The sequence below is a fragment of the Elephas maximus genome, chromosome 17 (genome assembly GCF_024166365.1).
Source record: "Elephas maximus indicus isolate mEleMax1 chromosome 17, mEleMax1 primary haplotype, whole genome shotgun sequence".
In the NCBI taxonomy this organism is placed as follows: domain Eukaryota; kingdom Metazoa; phylum Chordata; class Mammalia; order Proboscidea; family Elephantidae; genus Elephas; species Elephas maximus.
In genome coordinates, this window is record NC_064835.1 from 6,202,923 (window position 1) to 6,223,856 (window position 20,934).

The 20,934-nt window shown below is 39.5% G+C and overlaps 1 protein-coding gene and 1 long non-coding RNA gene across 3 annotated transcripts in view; both read left to right on the plus strand.

The window, feature by feature from the left end:
• Window positions 1-317: 317 nt before the first annotated feature.
• Window positions 318-10,291, plus strand: REXO2 (RNA exonuclease 2). Its single transcript, XM_049856675.1, has 7 exons — window positions 318-503; window positions 1,440-1,523; window positions 4,313-4,390; window positions 4,994-5,105; window positions 6,406-6,514; window positions 7,936-7,989; window positions 9,862-10,291. Exons 1-7 carry the CDS (start codon window positions 357-359, stop codon window positions 9,989-9,991), a joined length of 714 nt encoding a protein of 237 aa, XP_049712632.1. The 5' UTR covers window positions 318-356; the 3' UTR covers window positions 9,992-10,291.
• Window positions 10,292-16,835: 6,544 nt separating this feature from the next.
• LOC126060501 (uncharacterized) overlaps window positions 16,836-20,934 on the plus strand; it is a 63,631-nt gene continuing 59,532 nt past the window's right edge. For both annotated transcript variants that reach the window (XR_007513602.1, XR_007513601.1), the window contains exon 1: window positions 16,836-17,106. This is a non-coding gene — a long non-coding RNA (uncharacterized LOC126060501). The remainder of the gene's footprint in view (window positions 17,107-20,934) is intronic.

Below are 20,934 nucleotides of genomic sequence, written 5' to 3' on the forward strand. Positions count from 1 at the left end.
TTCGATCAGCTAAAGTAAAAGCGTTCTTTTTAAAGCAGATGGTTCACAACTAATCAAAACTCAAGAAATAAAAACTTGGAAGCAAATCAGGTCAGTTCCGAAAAACAGGCGCGTTCAGTAACATCCGAAAAACACGTGGCGGGGTGGGGAATCCGGGCTCAACTCTAGGCAGGACTCTAAGTCCCATCATCCCGTTCGGCAGCTAAGCTGGGCTGCTCAGGGCGAGCCGGCGCATTGGATGCTGGGACCTGTGGTTTTTGCTTCTGCGCCTCCCTGCGGGTTTGCGACGTTTAGCGACTATCGCGCCTGCGCCAGCGCCGGCTGATAGGCTGGGGCCGGGTGGCTCGTGCCGGCTGATGTTCGGCGGCTTCCTGGGCTCCGGGCTGTGGCGGAGTGTGGGTGGGAGTCGCAGGCAGTCCTGGGTGCGGGGTGTCGGCGACGGTGGCGCAGCCATGGCGGCAGGGGAGAGCATGGCTCAGCGGATGGTCTGGGTGGATCTGGAGGTGAGTGAGGTCGGCCGGGGTAGTGGAGAGGTGAGTGAGGCTTGGCGCGTGGGACCGAGTAGCCCAGCCTGTCGGGGAGCGCGGCGGGGGTCTGGGCTCAGGTGCGACAGGTAAGCGCGGCCGGCTGGGGGGTCGCGGGGCAAGTACGGGGGCAGGGGACATGCGGGTGTCGGGGGCCATGGTCGACTCTGGGGTTTCTTTTCAAAAGGGAGGAGTCATCCATATGGTAGTCAAATGTGGGTCTCCGTAATGCGCTGGTCCTCCTGGACTTAATGTCGGAGGTGGGGGTGGGAACAGTGCCTCTACCGACCCCTCTCCCCGAGCCATAAAGGACTGTAGGTTGTTAGAGCTAAACCGGACTCTAAAGATGACTCAGCCTTATCCCGGAGTTCATAAATAGGAAACTGAGACCCAGAGAAAGGGTGCGAGTCATTCAAGGTCATGATATTAGTGAGTGTCTGAGTTAGGTCTAGAACCCAGTTCTGGTTCCACTTCCATTGTGTTTAACATTATTCATGACAAGGGCTCCCCCCCCCCCCCATTTTCTTGTTTATCAAATGAAAATAATAACAGCTCTTTTTGCATCAGACTGTAGTGCAGGGCAAGTGGTGTAACTAATATGAAAACTTTTAAACTTTGCCAGGGTGTAGTGATAGTAGTTATCTAGCTTCCAAAATTGAGTGTGGCCAGCACAGGGACCCTCTTTTACTTTGGAACTGGGTGCTTAACATACATAGTAAGCCCTTGGTAAATGTTTGTTGAATAAATAAAGACCTTCATTACCTGTCTGCTGGACTTGCCCAAGTGACAATTGTTGTCTCTTCTATCCCGGTTAGGGATATTAACTGAATATGCTTGAGGGAATTCCTATTAAATAAACTTGGGTGAAATAAGCCAGCAAGATGGTTTTATGTTTAATATTTATTTTTATTGCAGATGACAGGATTGGACATTGAGAAGGACCAGATTATTGAGATGGCCTGTCTGATAACTGACTCTGATCTCAACATTTTGGCTGAAGTAGGTGATGCCATATAATGCAGTCATAACTGTTTATAGTTGAAATTCTAAAGACCACCCCCCACCCCCAAGTCTCCATTTAAAAAAATAAGAAAATTGAGGTCCATTTAGATTAGGGTCCAAAGTAAGGTGCTAGGTCATGGTAGGTTTGGTACTAGAACCAAAGTAATCCATATAACAGGCCAATTAGCTTTAAAATAAACCATACCAAAAGCTTACAGACATATTAATACTGTCATTCACTGAGTGCTTACCAGGCTCAGTTTTAAGCATTTTGCGTGCTTTCATTCTTAGTCCTCGCATCAGATATAAAGCTGGTAGTGTTATAATGCGTGTTTTAGAGATGATTCGTTTTGGCACAGACATTGGGTAATTTGTGCAAGGCCACTTGGCTAGTCATTGGGGGAGTCAGTAGTTGAATCCAGGCAGTCCAAGTAAAGTGCTCCTAACTGCTAAGCCGTATTGTCCCATCAGGTTTGGCGACTCTTGTCAAAGTTTGCATCTTACTATCATAACCTTATTCCGGCCTTTTCAACTAGAATTGTGATCCTTTTAGATCTATATAAAGATTTCTGTTCATGCACTTTTATAAAATGTGTTCTTGTGGACATCTTGGGCATGATTAAGGTTTTTACATGCTTTTAAGTGAAATATTAAGCAAAACAAAACACACCTGTTGCGTTTCAGCCGCTTCTGAGCCCTTAATAAGTACTGACACCATGTGATTGGTAAGGGGTGAAATCCCTGACCTTGAATAACTGTTTCATATTGTCAGCAGTATTTAGAGTCATCAAGAAGTTGCAGAATAGGAGCAAAGTGGGGATGCATATGGAGAAGAGAGTGTTCTTTAAAAAAAAAAAAAAAAAGTTTCCAGAGGGTAGGATTGATTTGTTACTGACACTGCATAAAGCTAATAAATGTACAGTTAGGACTTCCGTTATTTTCTTGGGTAGGTGGGGGGGGGGAGGCATTTATAGGTGAATTACCAGCTATTCTTGGAGCACCACATCAGCTGAAGACAAATCATGAGACTTTGTATTTCTCATTAATAACAGCTAGCTTTTTTTTTTTTTTTTCAACTTTATATAAATAAAGCTTTGAGTTTTAGGTTTGGTTGTTTTTACTGTCACTTGGAATTTGCTGGAGACGAATAGTGAAGAGAAGTGTTTTTATTTTACCAGCTCTACTTACCCTTGGCCGAAGAAGAGTTTTTCCCTTAGACTGTTGATATAATGTGAAATACTGACAGTTTAATGGACCAGTTAGTTGATATGTACCTTGGAGGAAATTTGGGTATGTATTCACACAGCTGCAGATGAGTGCAACATTTGTAAATAGACAAAGGTGAGGATAAGGGATGTTAAAAAAAAAAAAAAAAATTAGAGGTTATTGGCACTTAGGTGTCAGTTCTGTGGAAAGCATGTTTTATCTTTGTATAAGTCTCAGGAAAATGTTTTATACTAGTAAAAGAACAAACATCCCTAGTTTAGTTTGCCAACTAGGATCTAGAATAAGCTATATAAGCTTAAGTTTTATAGTAGTTTGCTTTTTTTGTCACTGTCGATTAGATTTTTTTTTTTTAAAGATGTTATCAGAGCAGATCTTTGGCTTACCCACTGAGATTGTCTTGACCATCACCAGTTTTCTTCTTTGACTAAAACTGCTTTCTTTTATAGGGTGTCAGGCATATTTTAGTTGAATTCTTATCATTCCTTTCAATGATTGCAAGCCATTTTTACCACTTTAGTAGTAATGATAACCTTGGGTTTATAGAGTACTTTTGTGCCAGAGAGTTCAAAGAACTTTCATATCTATAATTATTTTCTTTTATTCTGTTAACATGCCTGAGTAAAGGAGGGGGCAGTTTGTTATTATCATCCCCATCATAAAAAAAAAAATTTTTTTTACAGAAGAAGAAACTAAGCTCAAGGTGACTTGCTCTAATGCCACAGGTTAGGGCCCTGTTACTGCTGAGACTCTATCCTAGTTACTCTCAGTTGAATGTTTTGACTTAAATGGAACTGAGAATTTGAAGTCCACTTTTTTTGTCCCCGGATATTATTAAATACCTCTTTAAATTTTTTTGGTATATTTATTGTAAAAATGTTAAAATTAAGAAGTATAACTTTATCAAAAATATATGTATAGTGAGTTATTAGTTTTTCTTCCAGCCCCCTCCTATTCACCAAAGTTTATGTGTTTTCTTGGTATTTTGTTTGTATACATGTATTCTTTTTCTTCTAAATAAATGTAAATTATAACATTTACACTGGTCGACAGTTTTCTTTTTTTACACTTGACAATGCAAAGGAGACACTTTTCAGAGTGTATTCCTAATTTTGAGGTGGAATTGACTCCATGAGAACTAACAAACTGTTTTCTGTAATTCAGATAGTATTTATTTCAGGTTTTGAGCACCACACACCTTTCTGTTACATATTCTTCTTTCTTTCTTTTACAACCCTTTAAAAGTGTAAAAACCATCCTTAACTTGCTGGCTATAGAAAACAGCTGCAGGCTAGGGCCGGAGTTTGTTGTCCCTTGGCATGATATAGATCTATGTCCTCTCTGAATAGGTATTTAGGTTTTCAGGTGTGTGTTTGTTGTAGTTGGTATGTGCTCATAAATAGTGCTGAAAGGAATGAGGACCCCTTAGAGTTAACAAAGCTCCCTGACCTCTTAATTTCTGTGGCCAGTGTATTTAATCCTGAAAGCAGCTTAAACTTTATGTCAGATAGTAAGGTTATTCCTGTTGGTTCCCAACGACTAATGACCTTTCCCATCCACAGGGTCCTAACCTGATTATAAAGCAGCCAGATGAATTGCTGGACAGCATGTCAGATTGGTGTAAGGAGCATCATGGGAAGGTAACATTACCAAATAACAGGATTGCTGCTTTGGGGATCATAAACAAGCTTGTTGCTCCCACATCTGAATCCTATACCATCGTTGGATGGTATTTAAAAAAGGGTTAGAGGAAGATTGCTTGGCAAGCCTGGGAAACTGCTTGCTGCTTTACTTTTCATCTTTGGGACCTCTCGAGACCATCTTCTCCTGAATGTCCTCTTTTTTTCTCTCCTACATTCAGTCTGTCGCGAACGCATTGTGGATTCTCAAGTATTGCTCAAGTCAGTCTTTTGGATAAGGTTAGACATCAACCTTTCAGAGAAGGGGGAATGCTGCTCTCCTGTTAATAGTTGTTTCTTCCCAGAGGTTATATCCTTGGACTTTGAGCACCATCTTTTTTGACTGTGTGGAAATGCTATTAACAATCAGGAACAGCTGATTTGGCTTGGATTCTTTAAGAAAAAATTGGTGTAAAGATGGCAGTTTCAGTTTGAACTTGAGCTCTAAAAATGGCCCATCGGTGGTTATATTTGCCCATTTTAGAAGTGAAGTTTCATTTCTGGATGCCTTTGAAAACTGACTTCATGTGTTTCTGGTGGGGGGCTGGGGATTCTCTCTTGCAGTCTGGTCTTACCAAGGCAGTGAAGGAGAGTACAATTACATTGCAGCAGGCAGAGTATGAATTTCTGTCCTTTGTACGACAGCAGACTCCTCCGGGGCTCTGTCCACTTGCAGGTAAAATCCAGTCCTATGTATACCTTGTAGACAGTCTTCTATCGTAGTGGTTCAAGAGACTACGGTTCCAGAAAGACCAGCCAAGGTCACCTATGTCTTCTCCTTACCCAATTTGGGTAATACATCTTCCTTTTTTGTTCAAGTTTTTGTGTTTAGCTTATAATGTGAATACTGGAAAAATGCTCTGACACCTAACGAGATCTCGGAAACACAGACAACACTCAATGAAAATTTCCCTCATATTTTTACTATAGAAAAATGTCACATGTACAGAAAAGTTGGGTTTGGTAATTGTTAACCTTGTTCTGTGTTTGTTTTACTTAACCTGTTTTTTTGTTGAACATTTGAAAGTAAATTGCAGACATCTTGATACTTGATTCCTACCTATGTCATCAAGTATCTCCTGAGAATAAGGACATTCCCTTAACAGAAGTACAGCATCATTACCACATTTAAGATTTTAAAAATAATTCATGGATATCAAGTTCCCCAAGATCCCTTTTGTTTTTGAACCAGGATTTAGTCAAGGTTCATGTATTTCATTTGGTTATTATGTCTACTTAGTCTATTAACCTAAAACTGTCTACCTATCTTTCTTTGCCTGTGGTGGCATTCACTTTTTAAAGAGACCAGGCCAGTTCTAATAGGATTTTGAAAGGACTGCGGGAAATTAATGTTCCTTGGAGTTGTACTTGCATTTGTATATGTAAATTGATGTGGTAATACGCCCCTTAAACATTTGTAAAAAATGTTTTGGCATTAAGTGCTAGAGCATATATTGTATTGATTCCCCCCCAGATAATGTGGCTGCTGTCTATTTTAAAGTTCTAATTTAAAATTTAGTGTTTTTAATATGAATAACTGTACAGAAATGTGAATATGGATATGATTTGTTAAAAAATTGGTATATAATAAAGGTCTGTCTACTTCTGTGATTCAGTTAAATTTTTAGTATCAGCAGTGTGTATTTCCTGACACTGGGAGATAATTTGTGCATCTGTTATGATAAAAAGTAACAAATCAGTGTGTTCATTATTTAAGCACGTGGAAGATACAGACTTAGCATTTTGTCCACAGAGAGGCCCTTTACAAATTTATTGTGAACTAGACTGACTAAATACTCAGAAATCTGCATTGGGGACCTAATCAGATGTTCTCAAACTGATTTAAAAATTTTCGAGATGCTTTTAGGAATTGTTTAAATAAAAAAAAAAATCATCTCCATTTCAAATATGAATTCTTATATCCTGTTGTATACTACTAGAAATACACAGATGCGGTATGCTTCGTGTCTTTCTAGGAAATTCAGTTCATGCAGATAAGAAGTTTCTTGACAAATACATGCCTCAGTTCATGAAACATCTTCATTATAGAATAATTGATGTGAGCACTGTTAAAGAACTGTGCAGGTAAGGGCTATACACAGGATCCATTAAATTGCCTCATTTAGCATGTTTTAATTGAGAATTTGTGGAAAATAATTGAGTAGAGCTGAGAGTGTGAAGTGGGGACATATATCTTCCTTCTCCTGCTATACTTGGACAGGACTTTAATTTATCCTGGACTGGTGAGAATTGGGTGAAACAATGCCAAAAATCTTCCATGTAAATTTCATTAATCCAGAAAATTATACTGAGCTCCCATTCTGTACCAGGCATGGGCTTGTGTGCTGGGCACCCATAGATAAAAAGCCCGTAAGTAGCTTATAGCCAAGTGGGTTGGCAAATGTGTAAAGAACATACCATACCCCCAAAATAAACTGAATGATGTCTATAATGGCCGTGTGCCTACAGTAATACTGAGGGCACAAGGGGAAGTACACCCAGCTGTGCTGGCAAGTTGGGGAAAGCTTTATATAGGAATTAGCTTTTAAGTTGAGATTAAAACATGAGTGGAAGTTTTTCAGGCTTTTAAGGGAGGGGAGAACATTCCAGTTAAAGGGAATGGGGAGGGCTGTGAAGGTGTGAGGCAGCAGGAAGATAAGAACGAAACAAGTTCAAGGACATATAAGCAGTTCATTAATGCTGGAGTGCGAAGCATGAGGTTGGAAAAGGTGGGAGGTGAGATCAAATTTTGAAGGGCCTTATGCTCTTAAGTTTTATATGAGATAAGATTCCTTTGAAAAATTTTAAGTGAGGAATGAGTGTTACGATTGGATCATTCTGATCTCAGGGTAGAGAATATATTAGAAGATAGGAAGAAAAGAGATAGGAAGGTAAGAAGGGAGACTATTTCATCTTGGAGTGATAGGAATGAGTTAGGGGAATGGCGGTTGGGCGGCAGAGAAGGGTATGGAGGTGAAATATCAAAGAGGGCGAATTGGCAGGACATCCAGTGCTTGATGGCGGGGTGGGGGTGGGGGAGTGAGGAAGAGGAAGAAATGTAAAGTGTAGCGGAGTTTCTAGTTTGGGCCGCTTGGGTGAATGATGTTACTGTTCAGTGATAAAGGGGAACATAAGGAAAGAGAATATATTTGGTGGATGGGGGAGAGGGGCGTTTAAGATGGTGAGTGTGGTTTTGAATTAGGAGTATCTGATGGATTTTTAGGTGGAGTTGTCCAGCAGGCAGTTGAGTATCCATGAGAGAAACTTGGGAGGGGGTTGGGCTGGAGTTACAGATTTGATTCTATACATTGATGGTGGTTAGATGAGCTTGCTCAAAGGGAATGTGTAGAATGAGGAGAAAGGGTGGAAGACAGCCCTAGGTGAAGAGGCACCTTGATGGTCACACCCAAATACGTTTTTCAGTATTGATAAATTACTTGAAGGAGATAATTTTTCAGTGTATTTGAGATGGTTTCCTTTGAGAGTTCCATTTCTGCTGTATATAGACGCTGGTATCCAGAAGAATATGAATTTGCACCAAAGAAGGCTGCTTCACACAGGTACGTTTGGGTCCTGTCAAGCACTTGGCAATCTGATGCATACATAATCCCCAGATTTCTGAATGGTTGTCCACCCCTTTCCCTTGGTGAAAAAATAAAGGCCGAATAGCATAAAGAAAGCTTTCTTTTGCTGAAATTATCAGGAATGCTGATGAGGATTCCACTGTTCCATTCTGAAATATGTATGGATCCTGTAGTCTTTATTACAGTTTTAAAAGTTTTAGGTAGCTTGCTTTCTTGCACTGCAGCATTAGTTACAAATACTCGGGGGTTTAAAGATCTTTTATAGCATGTGTCCTGTGCTAATGCTTTCACTTTTCTTTTTGATTTTGTAGTCCTTCAGGGGGAACATGAATGAAGGGAGGGTCCTTCTAAAGGAAGCATTTGGTTCATCCTTTACTGAGTGCCTACTGTGTACCAGGCATGGTTGTAGGCGAGCAGAAAAAGACCAAGTCCCTACTGTAACTCTAAAGAGTCTTGCATTCTAATGGACTTTTTTTTTTTTTTTTTATTGATCTTATATGGACTATAACACAATAATGCAAGTGTAAAATACCTTATCTGAAGCAGTTGGGCTTGATGTGTTTTAGAATTCAGAATTGTTTCAGATTTTAGAAAGGTAATAGTACACCTACATTATTTTGGTAGACATTTTGTAACACCCTGGTAAGGTCTGAGGGAGTACCCTATAATACAATACACTGATATCTGCAGTGAAATATATGGGTAAAAAAAAGCCAAAACCAAACCCAGTGCCGTCGAGTCGATTCCGACTCATAGCGACCCTATATGGGTAGTCACACCAAATGGAATAACTGATGACTACGAATAGCCTCACATCACAACCAGTCAGGTTTTGCTATATAATGGGTTATGAAAGTACTTTGGGTTCTCAGATCTCTCTTGAATTTCATACTGTGTGAAGAGGCTATGTACATTTATTTAGCCGGAAGCTGTAATTTCAACAGCTTCATCGCTCTACCATGTATCCAGGACCTAGGAAGGAAACTTATTGCCTTAGCTACAGAAATAACTGTCATAAAACTCTTGCACTGAAGTTTGTGCAATTCTTCAGAAGAGGCCCTTGGCCCGTCATTCAGAGCTTATTGGTTTACTTGCACACTGTTCATAATCTTGGTTACCTGATTTCTCAGACTACAACAGATGAGAAACAGCATGTTGGAGGGGAAGAAAGGCTGTTAGATGGAGGCAGGCTGCCACTGATTATAGCAGAAATCACCACGAGAGAGGAGGTAGATCCTCATTCATGGTTGGGATGTTTATTAAGACTGAGACATGAATTGTGTTCAAGTATGTCAGTTATTTTGTTCAGGGATATCAAGTATTGCTCAGTATTTCCCAAACTGTGTTCCATGAGCTGTTAGTAAGTATTCCACAAATGTGGTCAATTAAAAAAAAAATATGGGATGGTCAATTAAGTTTTAGAAATACTGTGTGCATGTAGTATAGCCTCCTCTTGGGAATCTACTGTGCACATTAGTATACTAGACACTTTGCAAAGAACTTCAAAGAAAAAGAATGTTTAATTTAGTTTTTTCCTAACTTACTTGACCCTAGAATCATTTTTTCACCCCCTGTGGGACACATCACCATCTTATGGAACAGTTTAGGAAACTTTAGTCTGCTATGATTTAGAAAGTTTTTTTTTTTTCCTTATCAATAAAAGTTTTTTAAAAAACACTTAAAGAAATTTGCTTTACTGAAATGTCTCATTTCTTGATGATGCCAAATTGTGGCATTTACAGTAGCACCCATTGTTCTGAAGTTATTTATAAGAAGTTGTGTTTTGTAAAATGATTTGTCACCTCTGTGTTTTGAGTGTTTCATTCAACATGGTATGTTTGCTTTTAGGGCACTTGATGACATTAGTGAAAGCATTAGAGAACTTCAGTTTTACCGAAATAACATCTTCAAGAAAAAAACAGATGAAAAGAAGAGGAAAATTATAGAAAATGGAGAAAATGAGAAGACTGTGAGTTGATGCCAGTTCTCATGCTGCCGGCACCGAGCTCTCTGGAAGCAACTTCCGATGGTCTTTTTTGTTCACCCTGATTGCTTGGCAAAGCACCTTCTTTCAGTTATCTCATACCTCTAGATGGCTCACACAGACAGCACCTTGAATACTATTTTTCTCTGTCTATGCTGTTACAATTTATAACACAACAGCCTCTTTGTAAGTACCAGGTCATGTCCATCTCTGGGTACATACCTGCATTTGCTTTTAGACCATTTCTTTTGTTTAAAATAAATAAATAAATAAATAAAGCTAGTTCTATTGAAATGCAAGTTTTTTTTTTTTTTTTTTGGTACCATCAATTCTTCAGTAGATGAATCGTTGGAGAAGGATGACTTCTCATGTTTTAAGTGGTATGGCTAATGTTTAAACCCTCATAATGCAGTTAGGAATGGATTAAGTTTCTTACGTTAAACAAAGTGAACTTGTTCTGTTTTGCTTTACAGGTCAAGAATAGAATAACGAGATAGATTCAAAGCAGCAGCTTTGAACTTGTTAGTTGTAGTTACTGAACTAGTAGAGAGTGCTGGAATAGGCTGCTTTTCACTGCATTCAAGAAATTGAAGTGAGCTATCTTGACAGGTATTCTGTAAGTAATAACTAAGGTGTATTGAATAGTTACATGCAAGGCAGTCACTGTGCTAGGTTTTCAGAGCATAAGTAGCTAGCTGCCCTAGATCTAATGGTCAGTCTGTAGCTAAGAAAGGTTTCAGTTTATCTTAACTCCTAAGTTTAGAGTCCTTTGGTTGAGGGCTCACCACAGCCCAAGGTGAGCCCTCAAACCAGAGGGCCCATTGGAATCACCTGTCTTTAGAACAATCTCACTCTCTTCTTTGTGCACTTCATGCTAACAAATGCCCCCTTAAGACAAGAAATCAGAATTGGGAAAGGCCCACGTGTGACTTGTCTTTCGTTAAGACCACGGGACTGGAACTCTGGTTATCTAAATGTATGTTTCTGTTCAATTATAGTCATTCTGTGGACGTAGGAGTATGATCCTAATGTAGTTTATAGGTACAGAAATCATGAGACTGGATTAATCTCATAAGTACAGTAAAACCTGAGAAAGCCAGAACCTGTTTAAGGTGGAAACCTGTCAGATTGGGAAAATGCAAATATTTCTCACTATAATCAGTAGAAAAGTGGTAACACCGCACCCGGAAAACTTGCGAGACCCGGAAAAACAAGGCAGTCCTGTCGAGTTCTGGCTCTCACGGGTTTCACTCTCTAACCTTTTCCAAATGAGTAAATTAAGGCTCAGATTCACAAATCTGTTAAGTGTGAGTTGATGGACAACAGGCCAGCTAACTTTTCTGACGAGCGTTCGCCCTGCTTCCTGGAATGGCACAGGTTTTAGCTCGTGTACCAACTTTGGTGGTTTGGAAGGTAGGAATGTGTCGTAGCTAGGAAAAAGGCTCTTGAGTCAAGTCTGGGTTCAAGTTCAGGTTCCATGACATACTAACTCAACAACTTCAGCAAGTTAACATCTTTAAACCTCAGTTTTCTTATCTGTAAAGTGAGGTTGATAATGGTGCCTAACTTAAAGGGTGGTTTTTAAACTAAATGAAGCACTAATCACAGTTCTGAGCTCAGTGGTTGGTACACAGTACATAACTGTACAACGTTAGGTAACTAATGAAGATCGATTTGATTCAGTCCAGGATCTGTGAGAAAGGATTCTCTGTTGATAATGACGACTGCGGGCATGATCTCAAATCAGTGTTCACTTACTGCCTATGACAACATGCTGAAGACTGTTACAAACTTTACTAACAGTCTGACCTTGACTTGGCATACCATTTCCAACTAAAATTTGGCAAGATAATCTTGGCCTTTACTTGGCTGTCAGGAATGTTGTAAACACTAATGCAGGAATAGATACGAAAACACTTTGTGCTTAAGAAAGAGGTTCATAGTAACCGAATACAGCTATTAATGCCATAGAATTTCTCCCACACAGCTGGCCAGTTTATTCCTCAGTTTAACTATTTGAGCCATACTGTTTAGTTTACTTAAAGCCTGTAACTCTGGGTGTTCATTTTAAATCTCCTGCCCTGTTCTGTATATTTGTTATATGTAGCAGAATTCTCCCATTAACCCCTCATAGAGCATGTGATAGCTGTTAGTAACATAATTGGCAGCCTGTGAGACAGCACATCTAGTCTGTCTTTTATATAAAGACATGGTGGTTCAGTGATTAGTTCATTATTTTTTAGTCTGCTTGAAAATAAGTTTAAATTTGTGTTGCTGGTACTTATAATTTCACAGGGGATTCCTGGAGCTATGGAGTGGTTTCTTTGAGTGGAACTGTGATGCAAATACCGTCTTAAAAATGATCAGCCTGTTTGCTTAACAGAGCTTGGCATTCCATCGCTCTTGGGGGCTTTTCATTTGGTGGTTTTTCCGTCTGTGCTGTAATTATCCTGCAGTCTGTATTCCTAGGATCATCCAGGCATATTTCCCCACATTAAGCTCATGAAGTGGATGAATCATTACTGTAATGATAATCTCCAGTTTTCCTCAAGTGCCTGTCACAATCTAGCCATCGTACTGAGTGTGGGCAAGAAAGACCTCATTTTTTCCAGCAGCTTAGACATAGGAATTAAGAATGGAACCGGAGACACCTGAATTTTCTCATTTACAAATGATGCATCCCTTTTTAATCAAGCAGCTGACAAACTCAGAGAAGTTGATAGTTCCTTTGGTAGAACTGGGGTTCTTAGGTGCGTAAGCCTTAAAAAAAGAAAGAATAGGTAATTGTAATGTTCAAGTGCAGTTTTGTCATTAAACAAATTCTGCCACTTTGTGTTGTTATAGTGTATGACTGTCCCAGGTACTCTGAAATGCCCTGGCATTCTGAGAAAAGTTACCAAGTAGCAGAGACAGTGGAACATTGGTTGTCGTTAGATTAAGCCATATGTAGCAGATTAACGGGAAATCCTGGTGGCGTAGTGGTTAAGTGCTATCTATGGCTGCTAACCAAAGGGTCGGCATTTCGAATCTGCCAGCTGCTTCTTGGAAATTCTATGGGGCAGTTCTACTCTGTCCTATAGGGTCGCTATGGGTTGGAATCAACTCGACGGCACTGGGTCTTTTTTTTTTTTTTTTTGGTTTAGCAGATTAATGAGGATAAAAGCTATTATGCTGTTTATTTAATGATGAGGTCAAAAGCTATTACGTATTTATTGATATATGCTGTATATCTACTGTGGAAATGGAGTTTTACTTATTTGAGCAAAGCCTTTAATTTTATGTGGCTCATGACAAGACCATAGCTATGATAGTAATGTAAATGAAGGGTTCTTTTCTAGTTGAGCATTTTCAACTGAATATAGGAATATTGTATGTTCAAAGAGGCTGCGAAAAAGATAAGGTTGTAAATCTTCATTCCAGTAGAATGCAGGCAGATGCAGTATTTACTGCCACAGTTGACTTGCCGAGATCAAGACGAATGTATAGGATCTGAATTTATAACTTGCCTTAAGGGACCGTTTGAATCCCTGGTGGCATAGTGGTTAAGAGCTACGGCTGCTAACCGAAGGGTCAGCAGTTCGAATTCACCAGCTGCTCCTTGGAAACCCTGTGGGGCAGTTCACCTCTGTCGTGTAGGGTTGCTCTGAGTTGGAATCCACTTGACAGCAGTGGTTTTTTTTTTTCTTTTTTGGTAAGGGACAATGTAACCAGTTTAGTTTTGCACCTGGGTTATAATGCCTCTGGTGTTCTGTGATATAGAAAAGAAGTCTCTTAGTAAGAACAAGCCCTAGAAAATGGGAAGGTTGGGGACTGTGGAGCAAAAATATGTTCTTGTGCAAATGAAAATACACCACGAACAGCCTGCCGAATCCTTGGGGTCCAGGATAAGATGCATTATCTGCCACAGCACGTTTTCAAAATGATCCTGTCTTAGGACCGATGCGTAATGGGAGCTAGCTTAAAAAGAAAGACCAAAAAGCCAGACCTGTCGCCGTCGAGTTGATTCTGACTCAGTGACCCTATAGGGTAGAGTAGGACGGCCCCACGGGGTTTCCAAGGAGTGGCTGGTGGATTTGAACTGTCGACCTTTTGGTTAGCAGCCAAGCCCTTAACCACTGCGCTACCAGGGCTCCAAAATTCTGGAACCCTGGCTTGTGTCCTTGGGAGGAGCAACTTCCCTTTGTTTCCCAATTTAGAAAAGTAGGAAGTGAACAATTTAGGGAGGTGCTTGCTTTTTATGTCACCGTCAAAGCAACGTAAGGAATTGCTGTTTTTGTTTACATACAGAGAGTTTAACGAATTCGTATTCTTTAGGAGCATCCAGCCTCTTTCCTGCCTCCAAATTGAGCCGTGTGAAGTGTTGGCAATAGAGAGAGATTTCTGTATCTAGATTAACAGACCCTTGTAGACTGCTTGGAAACCAGCTCTATTTGTAACATTTTTTTTCCTTGGAAAACGTTTCCATTTTGAATTCCATTTAACCAGCTCATGGTTGATATTGAGCAATAGAATTCATTGTTAAGTTAGAGACCATCTGTATAAAGTCTGTACTTGCACTCATCTTGGTTGTACTCTCTTTGCATTAATGTTTTACACCCTATTTCATCTCACCATTCTAGGGATTTTAAGGTATCTTGTTATTCTGCCTTCTTATTCTGGCTTTAAAGCCTTCTGTGAAATAGGCTGCCACGATAGCCCAGTCATTTTATATTCATACTTAACAGCTAGAAGAAACAATTTCAGAAGAATTGAAAAGTAGGATGGATGTTAAGGGCACTGGGCTATGAGTAGTAAAAATTTTCCATTATCTTCGTACTCTGTGGAGATGGCCAAATTTATTCTGCCAAATAAGGATGTTAAAAATAACACCATCTGCTGTCACCATCATTTCATAAGAGGGAAAACATTTTAACTCACATATACAAAGGAAGGACATAATGGCAGAATATAAACCGTGTCCTTTTTCGAATTGCACTTTAGACTGAATAAAATGCACACGCGCGTGTACACACACACACATCATCCCGGGCCTATACTAGTCCCTGCATTGGAGTTTGGGAACAACTGGTGTAAATGCTTGGGACCTCTGCCAGAATCCTTCTCCTAGAGGAATAGAATTGAGAGAAAGAAGTTACATTCTGAACTGCCAGAGTTACTTGTTTTCCAAGTTATTAAAAGGACCTGGGAAACGTCTGTAGAGCTTCCTAGTCATCTGCTTGAGATAAAATTGTGTGATCTGCTTATGATCAGACCATCAAGTGAGGACTCTGTTCCTGTGTTTTACACTGTTGGCCTTGTACAGTCTTTCCAAGTTAAACCTAGGAATGCTGGGAATTCCTTGATTATTTAAACTCTGTTTTTCCCATTTTTCTAGTTGTGACAGGTTCTGAAATTATGGTTTTGTGTAACCTTTAACCATGAAGTCTTTGATTTTCAAACATTGGTTTTCTGAGGATGGGTAGTGAGAGAGGGCAGGTATTAGTTTTAAAATTATTTTGGACCTTAAAGCTAAAGAAAGTAAAATGTTACAAACTGGTAATTTTGAGTGATAATGATAAGTCGTGTAACTGATAAAAACTGATATCCAGGATATATGAAGAATTCCTACCCAAAACCAATATACAGAAAAGGAACCCTGTAGAAAAATGGGAAAAACATGAGAACAGGTACTTCACAAAAGAGGAAACATGAGTGTCCAACAAACATAAAAAGATACTCAACCTCATTAATAAGGAAATTCAAATTAAAACCACAACAAGAACGTGCTACATTCCTACCAGATTGGTAAATACTGTAAAGTCTGATAATACCTGAGTTTAAGGATGCGGTAAATAGAAACCCTCAAGCGCTACTGATAAGGATCTCAATGGGTTCAACTGTTGTGTATGTTTCATTTTCATAGGTGTGTATTATGTGTTTTGTAAAAGTACAGGGTTTAAATGTGATGTGTGAAAATTGTAATCATTGTGTGGCGTATAGAAAGTACTCAAGTGTTGTTATTAATATAAAAATGATATAAAAATGTTTCTTGTTAAATACAGTTGTGGCTACATCCTGCAAATTTCTCATGTAGTGCTTTTGTTTAGCTTGAAATTTAAGAAAAAAAAAATTCCATCGTAATTTTTCTCCTTAAAACAAATATTACTTAGTAGACTATTTTAGTTTTCAGGCATGTAGGGTTGTTCAGTCTTTTTTTTTTCAATAGTGCTTTCTTATGAAATACAGTCTCTATGAAGGTAGGTTTTGGACATTTATTGAATAAATTTATTACTGTAGCTTGCCATAACAAAATGCACTTAGATGAATAAAAACTAGCTTGATGGAATTCCTGCAGTGATGATAATATATTAGCATTGCAGTTCTGTAACTCTAGCCCTATTTCCCTTTCCCCATGATACCAAACCAAAAAACCAATGATAGCATTCATTAATTTTAATATCCCTGTTTCTGATAACTTAGTATTGTAAGGTGTCTTGGTATTCTCAGTTTCTTAGTACTGTAACCATAACGATGTTACGGAATAGACTTTGATTTTGTGTGATTATCGTTTAGTATGAATTTAGACTGCTACCAGCAGTGTATGAGAGTGCCAATTTCTTTGTCTCTTGGTGAGCAGCAGTATTGGATATCATTCCAAAATAATTCTCGGCAGTTTAAAAAACATATATGTACGTACACATACGTGTGTGTGTATTCTATCTTTTCAGCTGTATGTTTATTCCATGTAACTAAGGTTTAACTTTTAAAAAAAATGTTTATTCATTTCTTCTTTTCTGTGAATTATGTCCTTCACTGATTTTCTTTAGTTGACTCAGTGTTTAAAAAGAATTAACTTGTAAAACCTGTTTATATATGAAGGATATAATCATCACTTGTTGCAATTTTTTTTCCCAATTTGATATTTGCTTTTTCATTTTATCTCACTCTTTTTACCTTCTTCTTTTCTTCAGGAGCAAACCTCCCCAGCTTTCCCTTCATATTTCACGTAGAGCAGTTTAGTCCTCTTTTATTGCAGGGAGAAGATGATCATTTGCAGAGGTGTTGTAGCCCAGATTGCAGAATTGAGTTGGAGGCTGAATTACGTGAGCTCCGAGATCCTCGCCAGCTCTGTAAGTCAATGAATATCACATCTAGTCAGATAGCTTCCAGATAATAGGTAACGGAAATATAATCTCCCTTATGATTCCATATGACCCTAGATTTAAGCACGTCAAGAAAATTTAACCTTCTGACCCCTTGCCAAAGTTCTCTCTCAAGTGACTTCATAACTATACTGTACACACCTTATCAAACAATCCAGGAGAAGACATCTATCTGTAGTGAAGGCATAATATTGACATTTCTCAAAGATTAGAGATTCAGAAATTTATTAATCTTTAAGGAGCCGTGGTGTACAGCCGTTAAGCTCTCAGCTGCTAACCAGAAGTTTGGCCATTCGAACCCAGAGTTCCTCTGCAGGAGAATGATGTTGCAATCTGCTTCCATGAAGATTTACAGCTTTGGAAACCTATGAGGCAATTCTCTGCCCTATAGGGTCGCTGAGTCAGAATTGACAGCAACTGGTTTGCTTAATGTTTACATTTCTAGTATTTTTATACTCTGGTGGTTAAAAAAAAAAAAGACAGTTTTTATTTACTACATGTTTTAGTTTCTACCAAGGGTTTTCTAAGTGCATTGTTTTTTCTTATCTAGTTTGTTGCACATTTTTGTCTGAAAAGAGCTAATTAAAAAAAAAATGCGGAGTCTACTTTTAAGGAAATCTAATTCTAAAAAGCATGTAGGATAGAATTCTAGGAAATATGTAATCCTCAGCACAGGCTTCCCTTCGTTCCCTGAACTGACTTAAAATGGCCCTAATATAGGACAAATCCTGAATGGGCCCTGGAAATAGGGAAGAAGGGCCCCCACCTATTAACTGTAATGCAGGAGGAACCATGTTGGAAGAAGACATTAGAACTGGTCTGCACTTTTGCTTTTTGAAAACTTACCCAAATCACAGGCAATAAGTAGAAGAAGTTCTGGGAGAGCCCCACTGGTACCCTTTAAATTGGAGGGATGAGATTTGGCGGCGAGAGTGTACTGTGGGACCGAAAGTGAGCACTCTGCTGTGAATCAGCATCTGAAGCAGTTAGCTGAGAGGCCGAAGCATAAATATGGCCACATTAAGAAATGGTCTGTGGGCAGCAGGGCTTCTTCATGATATAGCTGGGCTTTTCCATCATACAGAGGATGGGGCCCTAGGAAGGAGAGTGGCCACCACTGCAGAATAATTATTTAACAAACATTTGTATAGCACTTATTGATCCCTAGGTGCTGCAGATAGTTAATGTGCTTAGCTAACTGAAAAGTTGGAGGTTCGAGTCCATTTAGAGGTACCTCAGGGGAAAGCCCTGGTAATTTACCTCTGAAAAATCAGCTAACGAAAACCCTATCGAGCACAATTCTACTCTGACACACATGGGGTTGCCGTGAGTTAGAATTGACTCGAGAGCAACATTTAAAAAAAATTGTATCATAGGCATTGTTTTAAATCAGTGGTTCTCAACTGGGGGTGATTTTGCCCTCTAAGGAACATTTGGTAATGTCTGGAGACATTTTTGGTTGTCAAAACTGGGAAGGGGGTGCCACTGACCTCTAATGGGTAGAGGTCAAGGATCCTGCTAAACACCTAAAATGCACAGAACAGCCCCTACAGCAAAGCATTATCAGTCTTCAAATGTAAATAGTGCAGAGGTTGAGAAACCTTATTTTAAATATTTAATATATATTAACTGATTTAATCCTCATACCAACCCAATGAAGGCTGCTCACCTCTCAGGTAGGGAAATTGAGACAGGTAGGTAACTTGCCAAATGTCACATATCTAAGAAGCAGCTGGCCAAAGGGAAATGTGTGCTAGGCGAATGGGAGGAACTACAACATTAATACTACCTCAAATGCAATTTAAGATAAAATGATTTACAGACACTATAGTTTTTTTTTTAAAGGAAAGGTATGAGGAGGCAGAGCAAGATGGCAAAACGAGTACTCCCCCAGCAACTAACTGACTAAACAACGAATAGAAACAGCACAGATTAAGATTTCATAACTCCAGATGGGAGCTGAGATATTGGAGAGTCGGGATGAGTTCAGAAGCAGGGAAGAGGAGGAGCGGGGATTGCACACAGCCCGGAGAACCTACCCACAAACATTGGGAGCGCTGGTTCATCGTAGCCATTTTGGGACAGGGCTGGGTAACCCCCGAAACGGGACACGCAAAAGAAGCTGAACTGAGGAAGCCGTAGCCTAGTTTTTTTTAAAGACGACACAATGGAACTGTGGGAATTCACTGACTGCAATTGGGAGAGGGCCAAGGGAGGCCATGGTGCTGCGAGAGAGTGCTGTTGAACCTTGCTGAGGCCCCAGACTGGGAGGAACAGAAAGGGCAGCAGGGCAAAGGGAGTACATCAGACTGATGGGGCGACACAGGTGGAAAACAGCTCACGGTGGGACACCGTGAGCAAGCCTGGGCTGGGGCACCTGTGAGAGAAAGAGTCCCCCACCTTTGCCACAGGAGTCAAGCTCCACTGCTTATGTCAGTGTCTGTGACCAGCAAACTCCCCACCCCCCATGCTTGTGTATTGAATTTCAGAGATAAAGCATCTAGAACTGATTAAGCACCGAAAAAACCTAGGGATAAGAGTGCACTGTAGTGGTTCTCAGGAGACAATACTAAGCCCACTGCCACTGGGTTGATTCTGACTCATAGTGACCCTGTGAGGCTTAAGGAGTTGCCCTGTGGGATTCCCAGGGCTATGAGTCTTTGCAGAGGCAGGCTGCACATCTTTGTCCCATGCACTGGCTGGTGGGTGTGAGAACTGGTCTTTTCAGTTGTTAGCCAGGTGCTTGGCCCCTGCACCACCAGGGTGTCCAATCAAAATTTTCCCACAAAAACAAGAATACAAAATTAGAAGTAATAAAGATAACAAAATGGTCCAAGTTCAACAAAACAGCAAAACACAAAATCACAAGAGAAGGACCAGTCAAAAGCAAAACATGAAAAACATTTCTTCTACAGAGGCCAGAATATTCAGACTATGATGCTAAATATGTTTAAAGAAAGCAAAAAGTACACAGAAAACAGACTAGTGGAGATCAGGAAACAAATGGAGGAACAAAATAAGAGACTCAACGTGGAAATTGAAAACGTCAACAGAACAAAACCAAAAACCAAAAATCACCAAGGAGAACTACTGGAACTGAAGAATAAAACAACTGAATTAGGAAAAGCAAGAGAAACACTTAACAATGGAGTTGAACAGACAGAAGATAGAATAAATAAACTAGAAGGCAAAATAACTTACCAGGAAAGACAAGAAAAGAAAGAAAAGTGAGCAAAACCAAAAGGAAACATGAGACTCAATTAAGAAAGCTAATAATAGAATTATCGGAATCCCAGAGCGGCATGACAAGAATAAAGATATAGAAACGATTTTCCGAGAAAGAGTCAAAATTTCCTAGATCTGAACAGGTAACCAAGCCTACAAATACAGGAAGGTACATGAACCCCAATTAAAAGAGACAAAAAGATCAACTCTGCATCATATCCTAATAAAACTCTTGAAAACCAAAGATGAGAGAATTCTGTAAGCAGCAAGATAAAAACAATATACCAAGGGGTTTTCATAAGATTTATGGCAGATTTCTCCCCAGAAACTCTAGAGGGCAGAGGACAATGGAACGACATATATTAAATAAAGAATAATTGCCAGCCAAGAATTTTTTACGCACCAAAGTTGTCATTCAGAAATGAGGGGGAAATCAAGACATTCCCAAACAGAAGCTCTGGGAATTTGCCACCATCAGACCAGCTCTGTAAATATTACTCAAGGGAGTACTCCAAATGGAAAGACAAGAGCATTAAATAAATACTCATTTCTATACACAGGGGAAAAATA

Excerpts from the sequence above, each read along its gene's own strand:
- REXO2 (XM_049856675.1), top strand. The coding sequence starts at position 357 with ATGTTCGGCGGCTTCCTGGGCTCCGGGCTGTGGCGGAGTGTGGGTGGG. Across the intron at positions 4,391-4,993 it reads GTAAGGAGCATCATGGGAAG|TCTGGTCTTACCAAGGCAGT; the intron begins GTAACATTACCA and ends TCTCTCTTGCAG. Across the intron at positions 6,515-7,935 it reads ACTGTTAAAGAACTGTGCAG|ACGCTGGTATCCAGAAGAAT; the intron begins GTAAGGGCTATA and ends TGCTGTATATAG.